The following is a 17,093-nucleotide window of genomic DNA, read 5'->3' as shown; positions in this document are numbered from 1 at the left end:
AGACTGTTCAAGTACAGACAGACACAACAGAAGGAAAAACAAATGTGTATTTTGCAATCCAGACATTGTACTTGAAAGGGGATAACATGCCATACTCCTGCTATTAAACGTCGTGTACCATATCAGCATTTTTTAGCAGTTTAATTTTGAAGGACAGAATCCTGTCCTTCAGCCAGACCTGCCACCCACTTCTTGAGCACGAGGTCAGCACACAATATGCATTAAGCTTACAAGCCAGGAACGAAGTCTGGAGGTGCAAAACAGTTATTCCTGCGAGGAGTTGTATGTCTTGAGCTTGTGTGTTTTAAACAGCCATTTTCAACTGATTTCCTGCAGGTGTGGGTAATGTCTCATTGCAAAGAAGCATACTCGTATCCTGCCTGCAACGGAAGCAGTTGTCTCTTGCTCTGCCTGGGCCAGACCTACACTGAAGCACCACATTCTCCTCTCCATTGTCCTGAATGTCAAGCACTCTTTCTAATGACATCGTGAACAGGTCTTTCTGAAGAATAAGAATATTGAATCCCATGTGTGATACAACTCTGATTTGTTTCCACCTTTCTAAAAACCCCTATATATCCTGACTACAAGTAGATTTTAAACCAAAATATTCCTTGAACTGTGAAGAAATACCTAAGATAGCACATATATTGCTGGTGAAGGGTCTGGAGAGTAAGTCTGATGAGGAACAGCTGAGGGACCTGGGGGGTTTAGTCTGGAGAAGAGAAGGCTCAGAAGGGACCTTATCACTCTCTACAACTACCTGAAAGGAAGATGGAGGGAGGAGATGGCTGGTCTCTTCTCCAAAGTAACAAACTGATAGGACAAGAGGAAATGGCCTCAAGCTGCACCAGAAGAGGTTTACATTGGATTTTAGCAAAAATTTCTTCACAGAGAGGGTGATCAGGCATTGGAACAGGCTGCTCAGGAAAGTGGTGCAGCCACCGTCCCTGGAAGTGTTCAAAAACTGTGTAGATGAGGCCCTTAGTGACATGGTTTAGTGGTCGTCTTGGCAGTCCTGGGGTAATGGTTGGACTTGGTGATCTTAAAGGTCTTTTCCAACTTAGCTGATTCTATGATATCTGAGAAGTATTTTTCAGTGTGGGAGGAAGGAAAGGTGTTTGGTTAGCTACATGCATGCAGCAGCAGTATTGTGTCTGAAGCAATTTTTGTGAATCAACGTAAAAAATCGTATGTGTATTATTTTGGGAAGATAAACTTGTCTTATTGGTTCAGTATCTGGTAAGGTATTACGGTGCCAAAACCCACCAAAACTCCAGACATGCTGTTAAATCTCTATGATTCTTCCCATATTATCCCTTAATTTATACTTTTTCATTATCCCAGGCCATTTTTAATCATGTTCAATTTTTGACTATTCATCAGACAACAGTAGAGAGGAAGCCCTGTTCACTAGTGTATTTTTGATGAGAAAGGAAAAAAAAAAAGGAAAAAAAGAAAAAGCCATGCTGTTATTAAAAGAATGGCAACATAATGAAATCTTCCAATTTTGTGCACCTGGGCAAAGAACCTCTTTGATTTGGCATAAGACATCTAAAATAACTGCGTGATGCAGAAGTACCGAAACCACAGCTAAAAGCCAATTATACATAAACTAGGTCACAAACTAGAAATGAAGTTTTGAGACTTATCTCAAAAGGGGTAAAATATGATGGGCCATCTTGTGTCTTGCAATTAAAACTTCGATCTGGACCTTGAATGGTATCAGTATCAGGCTATACTTAACCACACATCTTAGAAAATCTTAGCCCAAAGCAGTCTTTTTGCAGTTAAAAGCAACAAGAAACAACTTTGGAATAAAAAGTGATAGGAACCTTAAATGCTGTGGCAGTACTTGCACTCATGAAGTCAGTCATGCTGACCTGTAAGCCAAAGCACTTAGCTGTACTTTGAATTCAGTATGAGTGTTTTCCTGAGCAAGGACCAACTGCAGCTCTGTGGTTAATACAAGATGATTTAAACTTCATAAGTAACTATCTTTACTGGAGTTTTGCTCCTTTTGGGGAATTCCAACTAGAAGAAAAATCCCAGCAATTTTTATGTTTTTACAAATATAAGCATACATGTAAAGATAAAAGATGTTTTAATTTAAATTGTGAATAGTATTTCTCTGTAGATTTTTTGATGTCATAAAATCTGAGACCTTTAGAGTCAAAAATATGAATTAAAGGTGAAGACTTTATCCTTCTTTTTCCATTTGTTGCATCCAGACTAAACAGTGACACCAGAGCTGGAGTGGGTTACCAGACCACATGCAACTTACAAAACCTGGGAATAGGTAATGCAACACAGCTCCCCATAGTGATAAGAAGACTGTACTCACATAAGCAGCAGTACAGTACATGCAGCCTGTCAGACTTATGGGTGCTGCATATCCAGTGCTGAAGAAACATGGCACCTTACACAACTCAGAGCATTGTGTGAACTCGCTACAGTCTTATATATCCACTCCTAATGTGTCTCCAACTATGCTATTACATGGGGTCAAGAGTTAACAGATTTTTTTTTCTGCATGTCCTCATGTGCCCATTCTGTGCACTATCCATTGTACGTTACTGTCTCTCAAGTGCATTATTTATCTTCTGGTCCATGTGTTCTTAAATAACCTGGTAATTTTTGGACTGTGTGTTTTCTAAGATTACCCTGGTCATTTGTGGGTGGTGAATTTTCCTAGATAACCTGGTCGACTACGGACATGGTGATACATTTTTCTTCTTTGAATGCAGACCGATATTCATTTAAAAGACCTTACTGCTGCTTTTCTAAATGTGATTTTGTGATAGCTTTTAACACAATCTTGCTCATGCGAGATTTCTCACGGCCTGTGTAAATTCAGGTTAAGTATTAACAGTAAGAGAACATGTTACTAATATCTTAATGTGTATCTACTTATGATAGTGTCAATGGTAGTTACTGAACATGTTAACTTAAAATTGTTTTAATTCCCTTCAGCCCGTAACACTCTTTCCAGAATACCTTGTCCACTTTCCTAGGATAACTGTAGGGCGAATTTTATTCAGTGTCTGTTGCTGTTTGACATTATACATGCTTCCATCTGGACCTTGGAATCTCTCAGTTTAGGTATTTCTTAAGAACCTTTCAATTTGTGCAGTGAGGCAAACAACAGTGGTAACCTTGTTACTTGTCTCCCCCATCAACCCTCCTATGATTTTGCACCATGGTCTTTCACCTGTTTGATTTTCTGATGATCTGGATGAAGAATCTGCCACCCCATATTTAAGGGTATCCAAGTCTCAGTCTGGCTTTCATGTTAGTATTTTTCATTACAAGGACCTGTAGTGATAGGACAAGGGGTCGTTAATGGCTTTGAACTGAAAGGCGGTAGATTTTGATTAGACATTAGGAAGAAGTTCTTCTCTGTGAGGGTGCTGAGTTGCTGGCACAGGTTGCCCAGAGAAGCTGTGGCTGCCCCATCCCTGGCAGTGTTCAAGGCCAGGTTGGGCGGGGCTTTGAGCAACCTGGTCTGGTGGAAGGTGTCCCTGCCTGTGGCAGGGGGTTGGAACAGCATGAGCTTTAAGGTCCTTTCCAACCCAAACCATTCTGTGATTCTGTAATTTCCTATACATATTTACCCTATAATCTAATTTGCAGATTCAGTATCTCTCATTGTCCAGCTGCAGACATGCCCACATGCCAGCAGCTCTGGGAAGGGGCGTACAGCTCCCCTCCTGTCCATGAAGAGAGGTGTTTGGGTATGCCACCTGCGCTGCTAGGAGCCCTGATGATGATGATGATGATATTCACAGGGATGACTGCTCATTGGGCCGACGGAAGGAGCTGTGCTAGGCGAACCACGCTGCATGCCCAACCAGCTCCAGAGTGGCCTACTTGGGGGATACCGGCTTTGGCTGAGGACACTTGCACTCACCCATAAGTCTCGGGTGGCCCGAAGCAACTCCCGAATTGGACGAGGTTCAAACCCTCAGGTGGAACAGGCAGCAGACATCGTGGGCGCGCCGGGCCCCTCATCCTGGCCTTCCAGCCGTGGTGCCCGCTCCGCGCAGGCCGCCGCCGCCACTCACTGGAGCATCGCGCCTCCGTTTCGCGGCGGGCCGGCACGACAGCCAGCTGCCGCCACACGACAGGCGTGGCGGCCGGGCGGGCGTGATGGCGGGAGCCCGCGGCGGCACCTTGCGGCGACAGGCCTGCGGCGCACACCCCGCGCATGCGCGGCGCCCCGCCCGCCGGGTCCGGGCACCGGCGTTGCCAGGGCCCTTCTGCGGGCGGAAGTCGTCGTTGCGGAGCTCCTGCGCGCGGTGCGGCGCGGCGGGGCGTGGCCGCGTCCTTCGCTGCGGGCCCCGGTATTCGGGCGGGCTGCCGGCGGCCGCGCTGAGGTGGGACGGGGCTGGCCGCGGGGCTTCGGCGGGACACCGGCACCTCACGCACGGCTCGGGAGCGCCCGGTCCGCGTCCGGCGCCTCCGGGGTGGTGCTGCACGGCACGGCAGCGCACCGTCAGTCCCATCCCAGCGGCGGGCGGGCCTTGAGGCTGCCCTGCTGGTCTCCGTGGGGCTGGAGGCGTTCGGTGGACGGCGGAGCTCGGTGCTGCTGGGCGGTTTCGGGTGCCTGTGAGGGGCGTGCTGAAGCCCTGTCCCGATTCCCTGCAGCTGTCGTCTCGGCCTGCCGGACAGACCGTCTGAGCCGCGGGTACGACGTGCGCCCGGTCCTGTGACACCTGTGGTTTAGCGCAGTGAAGTGATGCTGCTGCTGCTGCTTGAATCTCAGCTTGCATAAAATTTTTAAGCCACGTTAATGAAAATCTAGTCATTCTTTGAGCTGAAACACTGCTGGTGAGTTTTTATAGGGTCCAGTGCAGATATGTTAGTTGTGCCTGGCTTTGTGTGTTTTAAAATAGTACCTTTTAAGATCATAGTTAGACCTTTTCTGAGAGTCTCAATCATAACAAGTTTGGGTTGGACCCTCAAAGACCCAACTAGTTCCAACCCCCCTGCCACAGGCAGGGACACCTTCCACTAGAGCAGGTTGCTCAAAGCCCCGTCCAACCTGGCCTTGAACACTGCCAGCGATGGGGCAGCCACAGCTTCTCTGGGCAACCTGTTCCAGTGTCTCACCACCCTCACAGTAAAGAACTTCTTTATATCCAATCTAAATCAATGGCCTAGTATGTAGTTTAGCATATTCAGAAGTCCATGAGGAGAATATGATGCAAGCTTTGTAGTCAACACCCATCAAACGTATTAACCCCTCAAATGAACACTGTCTTGTTTAATTATGGGGCTCCTACGAGCTGTTCCATGCCATTTGAATGCATTTGTTTGGAAGTGAGGTAGCATGCTTTTGGAGGGTATTGTTCTGTGTTCTAGTAAGCTATCTGTTGATACATATTTTAACAGAGGAATGTTGCATATTCAAAATAATTTGTGTTCTCAAAAAACATTCTTTAGGGTTTTTTTTTTTTTGTGTGTGTGTGTATGGTGGTTTTTTGTGTGTGGTTTCTTTTTTGTTTGTTGTTTGTTTTTTTTCTTTCCCCCTCTATATGACTTCAGAGTAATTTCAGGAGGTTCTAAACTGCAGAATGGGGTGGATGTGACAGTGCATTTTGAGTATATTTTGAGACAAGGACTTTTTTCACTGCAGCTATTGATTATTGGATAGAGTTAGTCAATCCTATTCTTGAGGTAAATCTCCCAGATCTCTGAGAAAGTGTTTTAGTTACACCTTTTCCTTTTCCTACTGTTCATGATGAGATTTTGGTGTAGTTTGCAATACAGCTTAAAAGGGTGACATGAAAAACTAGTTTCTCAGTGACTTGTGGCTTATTAATCTTGACTGTTGAATACAATTTAGTTTTCATGTTGTCTTGCTTTAATTAATAACACATATAAATGTCTTTGCTAATTAACTTGAAGTACATCTTGGAGGTTTTTTTAAGGTCTATGTTGTAAGTATGTTGTCTGTATTGATTTCTTTTTATCAGTAACTCTAAATTAGTGGGTTTCTTCTATGGGTGAACTGAGTTACAGTTCAGTTTAATATATTTCTCCCATAAACCCCTAAATATTGCTGATGTATCCAATAAAAAAAAGAAGTTCAAGTAGAAAATTCCAGGTTTATGAAAAAGTTAGAAGGCTTGCTATGTTAGCTGCCATTAGCCAGCAAACCTCGGATATTGACCTACTTAAAAAAAATCACAGTATGTGCCATTATCTCCCTTAGAATTATTTTGAAGAGAAATTAAGTCTGTGATCCTCTTAGGGGAAAAGAGAATGTAGGGGAACAATCTGTGCAAACATAACATTTTGTATTTACTTCCTTCTGAAAACCCTGGCAGCATATATTCTACAAAATATATATTTATTTTCATCTGCAATATTCAAGCTTAGAGGACTAGTAACACAGTTCTGTTTTTTGACTAAAACTGATGTCAAATTATGGGTGGTAATCGTTCACATGGCATAGTAGTATCACTGGTAACTGTTTGTGAATGTTAACAAATGATTAATTATGTTCCCAAATAAACTAAAATATGTCTCTGTTACAGGTTTTAATGGTTTTATCGTACGGAAAAGAGTAATCTTTGAAGCTTGTTAAGTGAGAGTATATATTGTTGAAGATGATGTTCCATCTTCAGAGTTCATAAACTCAAAGCTGCATATTGGATGTCATGAGTTTGTCCTCTCCAGTCAGCTATGCTGTCATGGAAGCTACATGGTGAGCTCTACTTCTATACTTCTAAGCCTAGTAATGTGGTTTGTGTTTTTGTGGTTTATTTTCTAGATCCCTGAAATCATGTAATTCAGACTGAAGAACCACCAGATATGGTGTGATACATGCAAGCTATGCATTCAGTGCAGTCATTAGGTGACAAGATTTACTTGAAGGCATGCATGTACTTGTGGCAATTGGGTCTGCAAGAATTCTCACGTGACTGTGGGAGATGTGACTTGGAGATAGCGGTTGTTCCTCTCTGCAGTTAGGAATGTGACCTGGAGTTACAGAATGGTTTTCTGCATCAGCTGAGGTGGTAGAGGTCAGCTTTAAATCTTGCACATGACTTTTATTTTCTAAAACCTGATAAGTGTTTGATCTTTGGGACAATTAAACTAAGCTTTAATTCATTCTATCTTTCTTAGCTGTGAGACCCATTTGTCACTGTTTAAAGTCTGATTATACAAAAGTGCCAGTTATATAGGAACAGCAAAATTCCACGAATGTGAATTTTGGTTAGGAAATCAGACTACAGACTACTTTTTCAGCTGGGGAAGTTCAGCAGAATTCTAGTGCTGGATAATAGAGGAAAGCAAATTTCTCTTTGTTACAAAATCACTCTATGTTTTCTGCCAGATGTGGAAGAAAAGCTAGTGAAAAACTCTTTTTCTGCAGTGTTCTGTTGGCTGTCATTTCTAGCTGAGTTGATAAGTGAATATGAATTTAGTTTTTGAGTTCAAAAAGTCATTCTGCAATATAGAACTCAAAAGCTATTTCACCTGCTTATATGCTTTCTTGAAGAATCTTAAAAGTACTACTAAAAATGGTGTCTTAGATAAAAGCTGTAGTTAGTAAACTACGTATTTCAGTTCAAAACCAACGATGGGTGAACTATTAATACATGAAGATGGAAGTACAAAACATCCTCTGAATTCCTGTTAGACTGCAAATACTACATGCTGTGAAACTTTCCAGGGATTTTGTGTGTTTTTGTCTTTGATTTAAGCTTCCAAGAGCTTTATGCTTGTAGCATTTCTACTTGTAGTATGAATATGAAAGGAAGAATCACCTACAATAGGTAATACGAAGCTTTCACAAAGTACTGCATGTGCTAATGACACTGTGATGATTAAAGAAAATATCACAGAAATAAGAATTCTTAAGGCCAGTGTCTGTTGTATGTGGAAATATTTAGGTAGTCAAATAAAATAATGAAGTGGTTAACATGGTAATATTCCCTCAGAGTTGGTTGGGGTTTTTTGGGGGTTTTTTTGTGGGTTTTTTTTTTTTTTTTTTCCTAGTGGCTGTTTCAATTTAATTCTCTACTAAGAACAAAAATAGGGTTTTCTGCTTTATATTTTAAATTTTTCAGTAGTGGCATTGTGAGTTTAGAAGCTGTGCACAAAATGGTATTTTAAAAAGGTGTTTAATGCTCTTAATGCTTTTTTCCCCAGTACTTACTATTGTGCTGTTGTGTCTTAATGCTTTTATGTTCTTTTTTCGTTTCTATAATGTCCCTAATTTCCTATTGCTTCTGATGTTTTGTAACTTGTTTGTGGTTTGTTTTGGCTCACTCCCCTCTCCCCAGTTGGTCCAGTTAAGCAGAGTTAAAATCTACCCTGAAAAAGTTTTATTGTGTAGATGCTTCCATAGTGTTTGGGTTTTTTGGTTAATTTGTGGATAATAGAGGCGATGAAAGGAACAGCTTTCTTTAAGATGATTGCCACGCAAGCCAATGTAATTTACTTAGAGATTTAAAGGTAGATTTTTATTAATTTAAACAAATGCGCTCATCTAGTGTGCTGTCCATGCAAGAAGCATTAAATACCACTAGGTTTAAAGAAGCTGAACGATATCCTTGCAAGCTAATAAAGTGGTTACCCTTTTCATAACTCTTGTTTCTTTACCCTCGTCCTCCCCAGCTTTCAATTTGGGTTCTGTTTTTTTCCCTACCCCGTGCTTTGTTACCTTTGGCGCTGTCTGGCCTCTAGCTCTCTTTAGTTGAGATTGGTGCTTCTTAAAGCATATCAACATGATTGCCTTTCTTTCATCTTATGTTTTCCCTAGCCATGGAAAAATAAAGGTCTCCCAGACATATTATATGATATCCACAAATAAGCTTTTACACAGTTTACAGATGCTTTTTATTTCCTGCCTGACTTACCACCGCATCTTCCGACTGCAGTAGCTAAGAGTTGCATAATATAGCAATATATGGTTTTACTTACCTTGTTGCTGATCTTTCGTCCTTTGAGTCATGTTGGTTCCTCTGGGTATAGCTCCCATAGTAAACACTGAAAGCTAATAAATGTGCCTGTGTTTTTTTTGTAGTACATGCAGGTTTTAGTGATCCTTATCTCCTACATTTATTAAATATATAAAATGTGTTAAGTACATGGCACCCTGTGGAACAATTACAGATGATATACAAATATTCTGAACTCACAGATCTTTTTTTAAAATGGAAAATAGACTTGATATTTATTAAATTATAAAATATTTATAGGCTGCAGTTAGAACCCTGAAATTTCGTCATTTGTTGTTAGTAATGTCTTTAAAGTGAACACTTAATCTAAATTACTGTTCCCCCTGTTGATGACATTTGTGTCTTTATTGGTAGCCAATTTACATGAGAAAACATATATCATCAGGTTGAGTTCTCAGTCGTGGAAAATGTTGATATTGCCTCTGCACAAACCTAGGGGTAAAGTGGTAAATCTTTTTTTTAGAATATAACAAATAATTAAATCTCAGTAGACTGACATTTCTGTAATTAATACTTAAGACTTCATGTAGACAGAGGTAAGCTATTTTAGTGTTTTCAGTTCTGTATGACATGATGCCAACTTTGTGGTTAATATAATCATGTTCATTTTTACAGTATATTTCATTTTTAGTGATCCTGACAAGTTGTGCTTTTGTATGGAGCAACTAATTATTGCAGCCCATCTTGCCCGTATAAAATAATGTGAAAACTGATTTTAAACCCCTGAAATAATTCAGAGGTTGTTCAGTTTGAAGCTGCAGTAGTTGCATATAAGATTAGTAAACTAGGCTATTTAAATTAAATATATATTTTTATACTAATTTTTCATTCTACATTTAAAATCTTGTTTTGATTATTTTAATATTGCTTGTGGTCCTGAAGGGCTGTTCCTGCTAGCTGCGAAGTAGATTTTAACTGAAATAGTAGTGGAAATGAAGGTACTGGGTGTTTTAGAGGACTAGACCTTTAATTTGTATTGTTTGTGATCAATTGCTTGTTTCTAGTTTAAATGTATGTATCTTTGAAGAAAAAAAATGTGGAAAAGTGATTTTTGTTCTGTGTGCGTACGTTTGTTTCATGGCAGAAATGGTTTTGAAATGAGCCTTACTGCAGAACACAAACGAAAACTTGCTAGTCATTTTAATGTAAGTGATTGGAATGATGTTTTTTAAGCCTCCTGAAAGTTTATTGAAAAAATAATAAAAATAATTAAAGTTGATAAAAACCATATAATGTTTAAGTCAACTTCAGGAAATCTGAAGTGTGTATCTAACAGTAGTTCCTGTTGCTACATCTCTTACATCTCGCACAATAAGCACTTCTGTATAACTCTTTTTCAAAAAGCAGTAATAGTATGATGACAACTGGGGCAAAATTTTGCTTAAGTGAATGTTTAGAACTTTGAGCTCACAATCTGATTTTTGAAATAAGGGAACATAAAAACTTAAAAGGAATACTTATGTTTTTTGAAAACATTCATATTTTGCAGCTTACATAGTGCCAACTGTGAGTCACAATTACTACAAAACAGCAATGAATCAGAAGTGTACACTGCTGAAGATCTGAGAAGGAAACTCTGTCAAGCTAGAAAAGAAAAATTAGACTTAACCATTAAACACAATCAAGAAGTAAGGACTTTTTTTGCTTGCTTTATTTTACTGTCAGAATAAATGTGATCTCGTTTCATTAAAATAATACTCTAGCGTGGACTATCAAAAGCAGTCATTAGCTGAAAGATAACAAGGAAGGTGGCACTGTATACACTTCTTGTACTTGTTCATAGGAACTGTTGGTACCTCTGCTGGCATTGTCGATAGTTAAAGTTGCATCAAGCAGAGTGCGAATTTTCTCCAGGGAAAGGAGTCACTGCCACTACCAGTAGTTTGTTAGGTAAGGTTGCCTGGAGACACGAATAAAAGCCACAGTTTGACTGTAGCCTCATAAAAACATCTGATTTAGTTGTTATTTATATTTTTTTGCAGGGTATTAAGAGTGTTATTTTAATTCTGCAGAAATTATTTGCAATTCATAAACCTAGTACAGTATTTTTTGTGTGTATACAAAATCCAGCTGTTATGTCTTTTAGTGGTCTGGCAGTATCTCAGCTTGTGCAAATTAGCAGTTTTCTGTAGCTATAACAACGTATAATGTACAGATGTGGTGATGTGTTCATCAGTAACTTCATACTTGTTAACGAGAACTTCATTCACAGGGAGATAATTAGCTTGTATTACAAAGGTTTTCCCTGATGCTTTTGTAGCAATTAAGTATTAAAATGAAGTAGTAGTAAGAAAATACTTAATCTTTTCTTTATCAGCTTTCACGCTAGTACACATAAGAGAAGGTGGGCACTGAGTACAGCAGTAGTTGTAATGGGATTTGGATTTGTTGCTGCTAGAAACACTAGCCAGACTTGCTAACGCCAGTCTGGCAGCTCATACCCTGGTGTAAACTCTGCTGGTACAGAAATATTATTACTACTACAGGAAACAATTCCGTTCTTATCAGTTTGCTAGGGGCAGTTGATGTGGGCATTCATTCGTCTGTTTTTGGCCAAACAGCAAATAAACCAAGTTTGCAGTTCCGTATCCATTTATTATTGGGGTATGTAGCCAAATTAGAAGATTTCTTCTTCTCCCACAATGACTTGCTCTTGTGCTGCAGCTAACTCATTATTTTCCCATTGCCCTATCAACTGCGGGGTGATTCAGTGTAATTCTCTCTGGAATTACCTGGATTCAGACAAAAAAACCCCTCTTAGATTGAGAATTTGAAAGATGGGGGTGCACAAGGATCTTCTGCACCATTTTGCTGTTGTGGTTTGCGGTGCAGATAAACTCCTTGTGAGACTGTTGAGAGTTTTTTCATTTTGTTTTGTTTTGATTTGCTTTGTTGTTGTTTTTTGTTTTTCCTATGTTCACTTACTCTATAGTTGCAGATAATGGAAGTGCTGAAGTTACCTACGTGCAATACTATTGAAGTCAAGGAGATAGGCTGTAGATGTTCTGAAGGAGTAGGAAGGAATATTGAGATGCTGGAGTGGGTTCAGAGAAGGGCAACAAAGCTGATGAAGAGTCTGGAGAATAAGTCTGATAAGGAATGTCTGAGGGAACTGAGGTTGTTTAGTCTGGAGACGAGAAGGTCAGGGGGTACCTCATCTGTCTCTACAAGTGCATGAAAAGAGGATGGAGTCGGGAGGTGGCTGGTCTTTTCTCCCAAGTAATGAATGTGATAGGAACAAGAGGAAATGGCCTCAAGCTGCACCAGGGGAGGTTTAGATTGGATATTACGAAAAATTTCTTCACTGAGAGGGTGATCAGGCATTGGAACAGGCTGCCCAGGGAAGTGGTGGAATCACTGTCCTTGGAAGTATTCAAAAACCGTGTAGATGTGGCCCTCAGTGACGTGGTATAGTGGTGGACATGGCAGTGTTGGGGCAATGGTTGGACTTGTTGATCTTCAAGGTCTTTTCCAACCTATTTGATTCTACGATTCTGTGTATTTTACTTTCTACCTTCTTGTGTTGAAATAGCTTGAGCTTGATTTTCTGGACCCAGTTTAGCAGCAATGACCAGTCTATGTTTCTTAATCTGGATAAGATAACTTTTGGAAGCATTTTCCATTCTTAGTTTGTTGTCTGCTAAATTTAATAGTGTTCATTTGACTACTGAACATCATTGGGCCGAATTTTATGTTCATTCACATACTTGTGAGTTATTAGATGTCTGATAGTCTAGCATCCCAACGTAACTGTTTTTCTTAAGTGTTAAATTTGAAGAAACTTACCAGAAAATTGCCTGTGGAATATAATGTTTCTGTTGCTGCAGTTTTTCCTTTGAGGTGCAGGAAGATGACAGCATTATGACTTTTATTTTCTTAATGTCATGTATTTTTTGAAAAATGGAGGGCTATGTTTAAAGTACATGGAATTCATCTAAGAATAGGAACATTAGTTTGCATAAAACCAGTAAAAGTACTTAAAGCCTGCATAGATGTGCATTTGCAAGGCTATGTTTCACATTGAAGTGGATGAAGAAGGCAGCTGTAAATGTGATTCAAAGTATCTTTAAAAAATATTCTGTAGGTGTATTTCTGTAACGTTGTATTTTGTCAAAAGAGCATTGATGCCAGTTTTCTGAAACAAATTTATTTTCTAGCTGTCCAACTATGAAAGCCAGATAGTCAAATTACGATCAGAAATTGAGAAAGGAGAAGCTGTTCGACAGCATCTGGAGTATGAATTGGCAATTGCCAGAAAAGATGGTCGTCTGAAAATGTATGCTGTAGAAGAGGAGTTAAGTGATGCAAAAACCAAACTTGTGGAACTGCAAAGTAAGTTTCAAAAAAGCAAACATCAACAAAGGCTAAGTCAGTTCCAAGTTGGTAAGACAACTGAGAAGCAGTGATTAATTAAATTTATAGTTATTGCTGGTTTTCTTGGATTTCTCTTACTTTTCCCGTCTCTTATCCATCTGCATTTGTAAACCCATAGGAGTTTACAAAACTCTTGCTATCTCATGTGTAAATTAGAACTAACCTGTTAAACCAATCAACCCTTTTTATTCTTGCCTCTTACCTTTTGTTGTTCCCCCTTTCAGTGCTGTCCTTGTACAGAATCTTAATCCTGGTGGCTGTCTCCACATCCTGGTTATCACTATGTCCAGCAGTTCTTTTTCCATTTCAGGGAAAAAAAAAAAAGGAAAAAAAGAGTCAATTTCTGTTCATTTGCACTATTTCAAACAACTTTTTTCCAGAAGTTTTCATCATACTGCTTCTTTTCTTCATCTTTTCAAAGGTTTCAAGCTTTTCATTGCTCATGTCTGGTTTCTTTTCTTCTCATCATCCTTGTTTCTCTTTTTATAGGTAATGGAACATGTATGTTGTGACAGTAGTATATAGAAAGGAAGGTTTTTACCTAGACATTTTTTTCCCTGCTAGTTTTGTATTCAGAAACTCAAATTTCCTTGATCCTCAGCAGAGATATTTCTCATTCTTACAAGTAAGTGAGGTGCATTTTTAATTACTTAAGTATAGTACCTTTCTAATCTAGTACAGGAGATGCATTTATGAGTTTGCTGAACCTTTTGTCTTCCATGAAGAGTTTAGAGCACTCCTCTTGGAGATTTTATCTTTCCAGGAATGGAAGGAGGTTTGGAGACTTGCAAGTACTTAAGGTATCAGGTGTTTTTAAAGATAATTAGGAAGCTGAACTGTTCAATCCTTTGGAGGACACACACACACAAAAACCTTATGGATTGCAAGTTGGAAGAATGCATGTTATTTCCCTTTGCAAATTTTCCTGTGATTGCAAGCTAAAGACTTGAAGTGCTAGTTTCTCACTTAGGGGAAAGCTGTTTCATTCTGTGCATGCTTACTTCACTGCTTGCCAATTTAGAAGCGAGTAGTGTGTGAGTATTAAAATACTTTAAATCTCATTTTGTGATTCACTTTGATTTGGAAAACCCATTGACTGCTGTATCAGGCAGTGCGTTCAGTGGTGGGTGCTGATCTGCAGAGCCACCTGTGTGGGAGGAAAGAGGTTTGGGTCTGCCCAGTGCTGGTCCGGGCCAGCTCCACGACTGGCAAACACACTCACCACAGTGCGCCAAACTGGCCATCAGAGAGCGCATGGCACCTCTGCCAAAACAGGTTTCAGAAAGAGTGGTAAATGCTGAGAGGAAGAGAGAAGGAAGAGGAGAAGAAAAGGGATGGCAGGAGAGACGGCAGCAGAGCTGCAGCCTGAGCAGGGGCTGAGACCAAAGTAGTGACATGCAGGCACCAAGAAGCAGAACTCGAAAGGGACTGTTGCAGATGGAGGAACCACAGTACATGGCTGACAGCTTCCTGAAGGGACTGTGCTTGTGTGTGGTGAGAAGACTGGAGAACAAAAAGGGTGTAGGAGAGGTTTTGCAGAAGCAAGGATGTTTTGTTAAATGTGTATGTGTGTTAGTTTCTTTCAATACCAGAATCAGTAATTGGAATTCTTGTTAACTGACAGTAAATTACCTTGGTTTTGTGGTTTGTGTCTGTTTGTTTGCTTTTCTTTCTGTGATAGGTGCCAAAGAAATCAAATTATCATGGTGTTGCTTGTCAGTTCTTTTGTAGTTTATAACTTCCTGCTTGCTTTCCCTGGCCACTTGGAGCCTTCCTCACCTCATTTGGTGCTTTGATGCGACCCTGACTGTTTCTTGTACAGAATGCCTCATTTGTGCGTTGTCCTCTTCAGTACTTCCTACAAATTGTTTTTCTGCAGCTCTCAAGCTTGACTTTCTGCTGTCTGACAGTCCTCTCCCATCGTTGTGTCCACTGATTCTTTAGGTTGTCTTAATGTACCTCTTCTGTTCATTTTATCCTCCTCTTACTGGGAAGAAATTTCAGAAAACTAGGATGAATTTGAAATAAAAATCTGTTAGAAAGTGATGATCTTTTAATTGCCAATGTAGCTAGTTGTATTCAGGAAAATGAAAAGCTAATATAAAGTACTTTCATCTGAAAGCAAATTTGTAAACTAAAGGAAAACTCCAAGTCAGACTGCTTAAGTAAACAGCCATAGATAATGAAGGTTTCTGCACCATTTAAGCTTTCACTGAAGAGTATATAAATGTTCCCCTATCAGGGCATTTGCTTGGCTGGAGATTTAAATCTCTTGAGCAGCATTAAATTTCCTTGGAAAAGCTAAGCCTTTGCCTGCTAGCCCAACCTGGCTTAGGTTTTGCTACAATCCCTTTCATGGGGCAGGTGCCTATCTTTACGGCCACTTAAACTGAGCTCAAAACCAATTGAAACAGGCTAACGTCTATGTGAAATAGACAATTTAAAATAAGCTGGCCAAATGTTGAAGATATCTGAAATTAAGGCTTCCATGATATAGAGACTTCACTTGAAAGAGTTACTGCAAATTTTTATCCTTTTCCAAGAGGAGAAGAGTTTTAATCTATAAAAATCTCTAAAGCATTCTATGTCCTTGTGTGAAATATGCTACAGGAGCACAGACTTTTATTGTTTCTTTGTAATGAAGGTGATGCTCTCCAGTGCTGGACGTCTTAATGCTCCAGTGTCCTACAGGATACCACAATACACAGAAAAGAAGAACTGATGATCATTATGAATTTTTTTTCAGAACATGCTTTGCAATGCTGCTTGTTTTCTTTCTTTTCTGTAAACAATAGTATTAAATGAAAAACTTCAGCAGAAAGTGGCAGAGACTGAGAAAACATTTCATATTGCTCAGCAGAAGTGGAAAGAAGAACAGCAAAGACATGCAAGTGAAAAGAATGATATCCGTAGAACTTGCAAGGACGAATATGAATTACTTCTCAAGGAAAGAACCAAACTAGAAAGCTTTTTGCAGGTATGATGTATTAATAGCTGGAAAGTTGCAAGAGGTGGCGGTAAGGACTTTTTGGTGCAAAGTGTGTGGTGGATTTGGGGTTTCTTGGTTTAGGGTAAAAAATCCCACAAATAGCTAAATAATACAGAATATTTTTGAATAATACAGGTTTATAAAGTTACACTTACTGTATCACAGTCTTTCTTGCTTTGTTGAGTGTGTTGTAGCTGATTTTCGTGGTAAACACCTAAACCAAGTTACCAGTGCACAGTGGTAGTGAGGCCCATTTGTGCTGTTGTGCAGAGCTGAGTTAGTAAAATCAGGGACACCCAACACCTAGCTTCTGACTCCATTCCCTGCTTACCTTCCCCAGTCTGACATCTAGCAGCCTGTGAACATGGAAATAATTTGTATAATACAGAGACTGTACACTGTCAGGGAACCCAAACAGTGATGATAGTATTTCCAGCTCTGCATTGTACCTTATTCACTCCATGCCACATATGAAAAATGATCACTGTTGGAAAATCTGCCTTTTAGTTAGAAAAAACCCATTTAATACTGAGGGATGGTTTTATAATCTGTTTTAGACTGCAGTGTTTTTATTTTTCAGATAATTTCATTGTTTTTAGTGAAAAAAGTAATTTTCAAAGTTGACTTGCATTGGTATGCATAAATTCTTTAGGTGTTAAACTTGTAAAATAATAATAAAAATACAAACTTTTAAAACACTTTTTATCCAGTCAAGCTATTAAAACTGAAATATTTTTCAAAGAAATATGGTAGTA

The 17,093-nt window shown here is 39.5% G+C and overlaps 2 protein-coding genes across 4 annotated transcripts in view; one reads left to right on the top strand and one right to left on the bottom strand.

Moving 5' to 3' along the window:
* PSIP1 (PC4 and SFRS1 interacting protein 1) overlaps positions 1-4,154 on the bottom strand; it is a 38,240-nt gene extending 34,086 nt beyond the window's left edge. Inside the window, exon 1 of one of the 2 annotated variants that reach the window (XM_030470920.1) lies at positions 3,911-4,154. The gene's annotated coding sequence lies outside the window, so the exon portion shown is untranslated. The remainder of the gene's footprint in view (positions 1-3,910) is intronic. The other variant, XM_030470919.1, reaches the window with a different exon arrangement.
* A 61-nt stretch (positions 4,155-4,215) lies between these two features.
* CCDC171 (coiled-coil domain containing 171) overlaps positions 4,216-17,093 on the top strand; it is a 148,426-nt gene continuing 135,548 nt past the window's right edge. For both annotated transcript variants that reach the window (XM_030470913.1, XM_030470914.1), the window contains exons 1-5: positions 4,216-4,830; positions 6,543-6,712; positions 10,465-10,603; positions 13,133-13,307; positions 16,145-16,326. In XM_030470913.1, coding sequence (XP_030326773.1) covers positions 6,666-6,712; positions 10,465-10,603; positions 13,133-13,307; positions 16,145-16,326 — 543 coding nt within the window. In that variant the 5' untranslated portion in view covers positions 4,216-4,830; positions 6,543-6,665. The remainder of the gene's footprint in view (positions 4,831-6,542; positions 6,713-10,464; positions 10,604-13,132; positions 13,308-16,144; positions 16,327-17,093) is intronic.

Source organism: Strigops habroptila, chromosome Z (genome assembly GCF_004027225.2).
Source record: "Strigops habroptila isolate Jane chromosome Z, bStrHab1.2.pri, whole genome shotgun sequence".
NCBI classification, from domain to species: domain Eukaryota; kingdom Metazoa; phylum Chordata; class Aves; order Psittaciformes; family Psittacidae; genus Strigops; species Strigops habroptila.
This window is presented reverse-complemented; position numbering and strand designations above follow the sequence as displayed.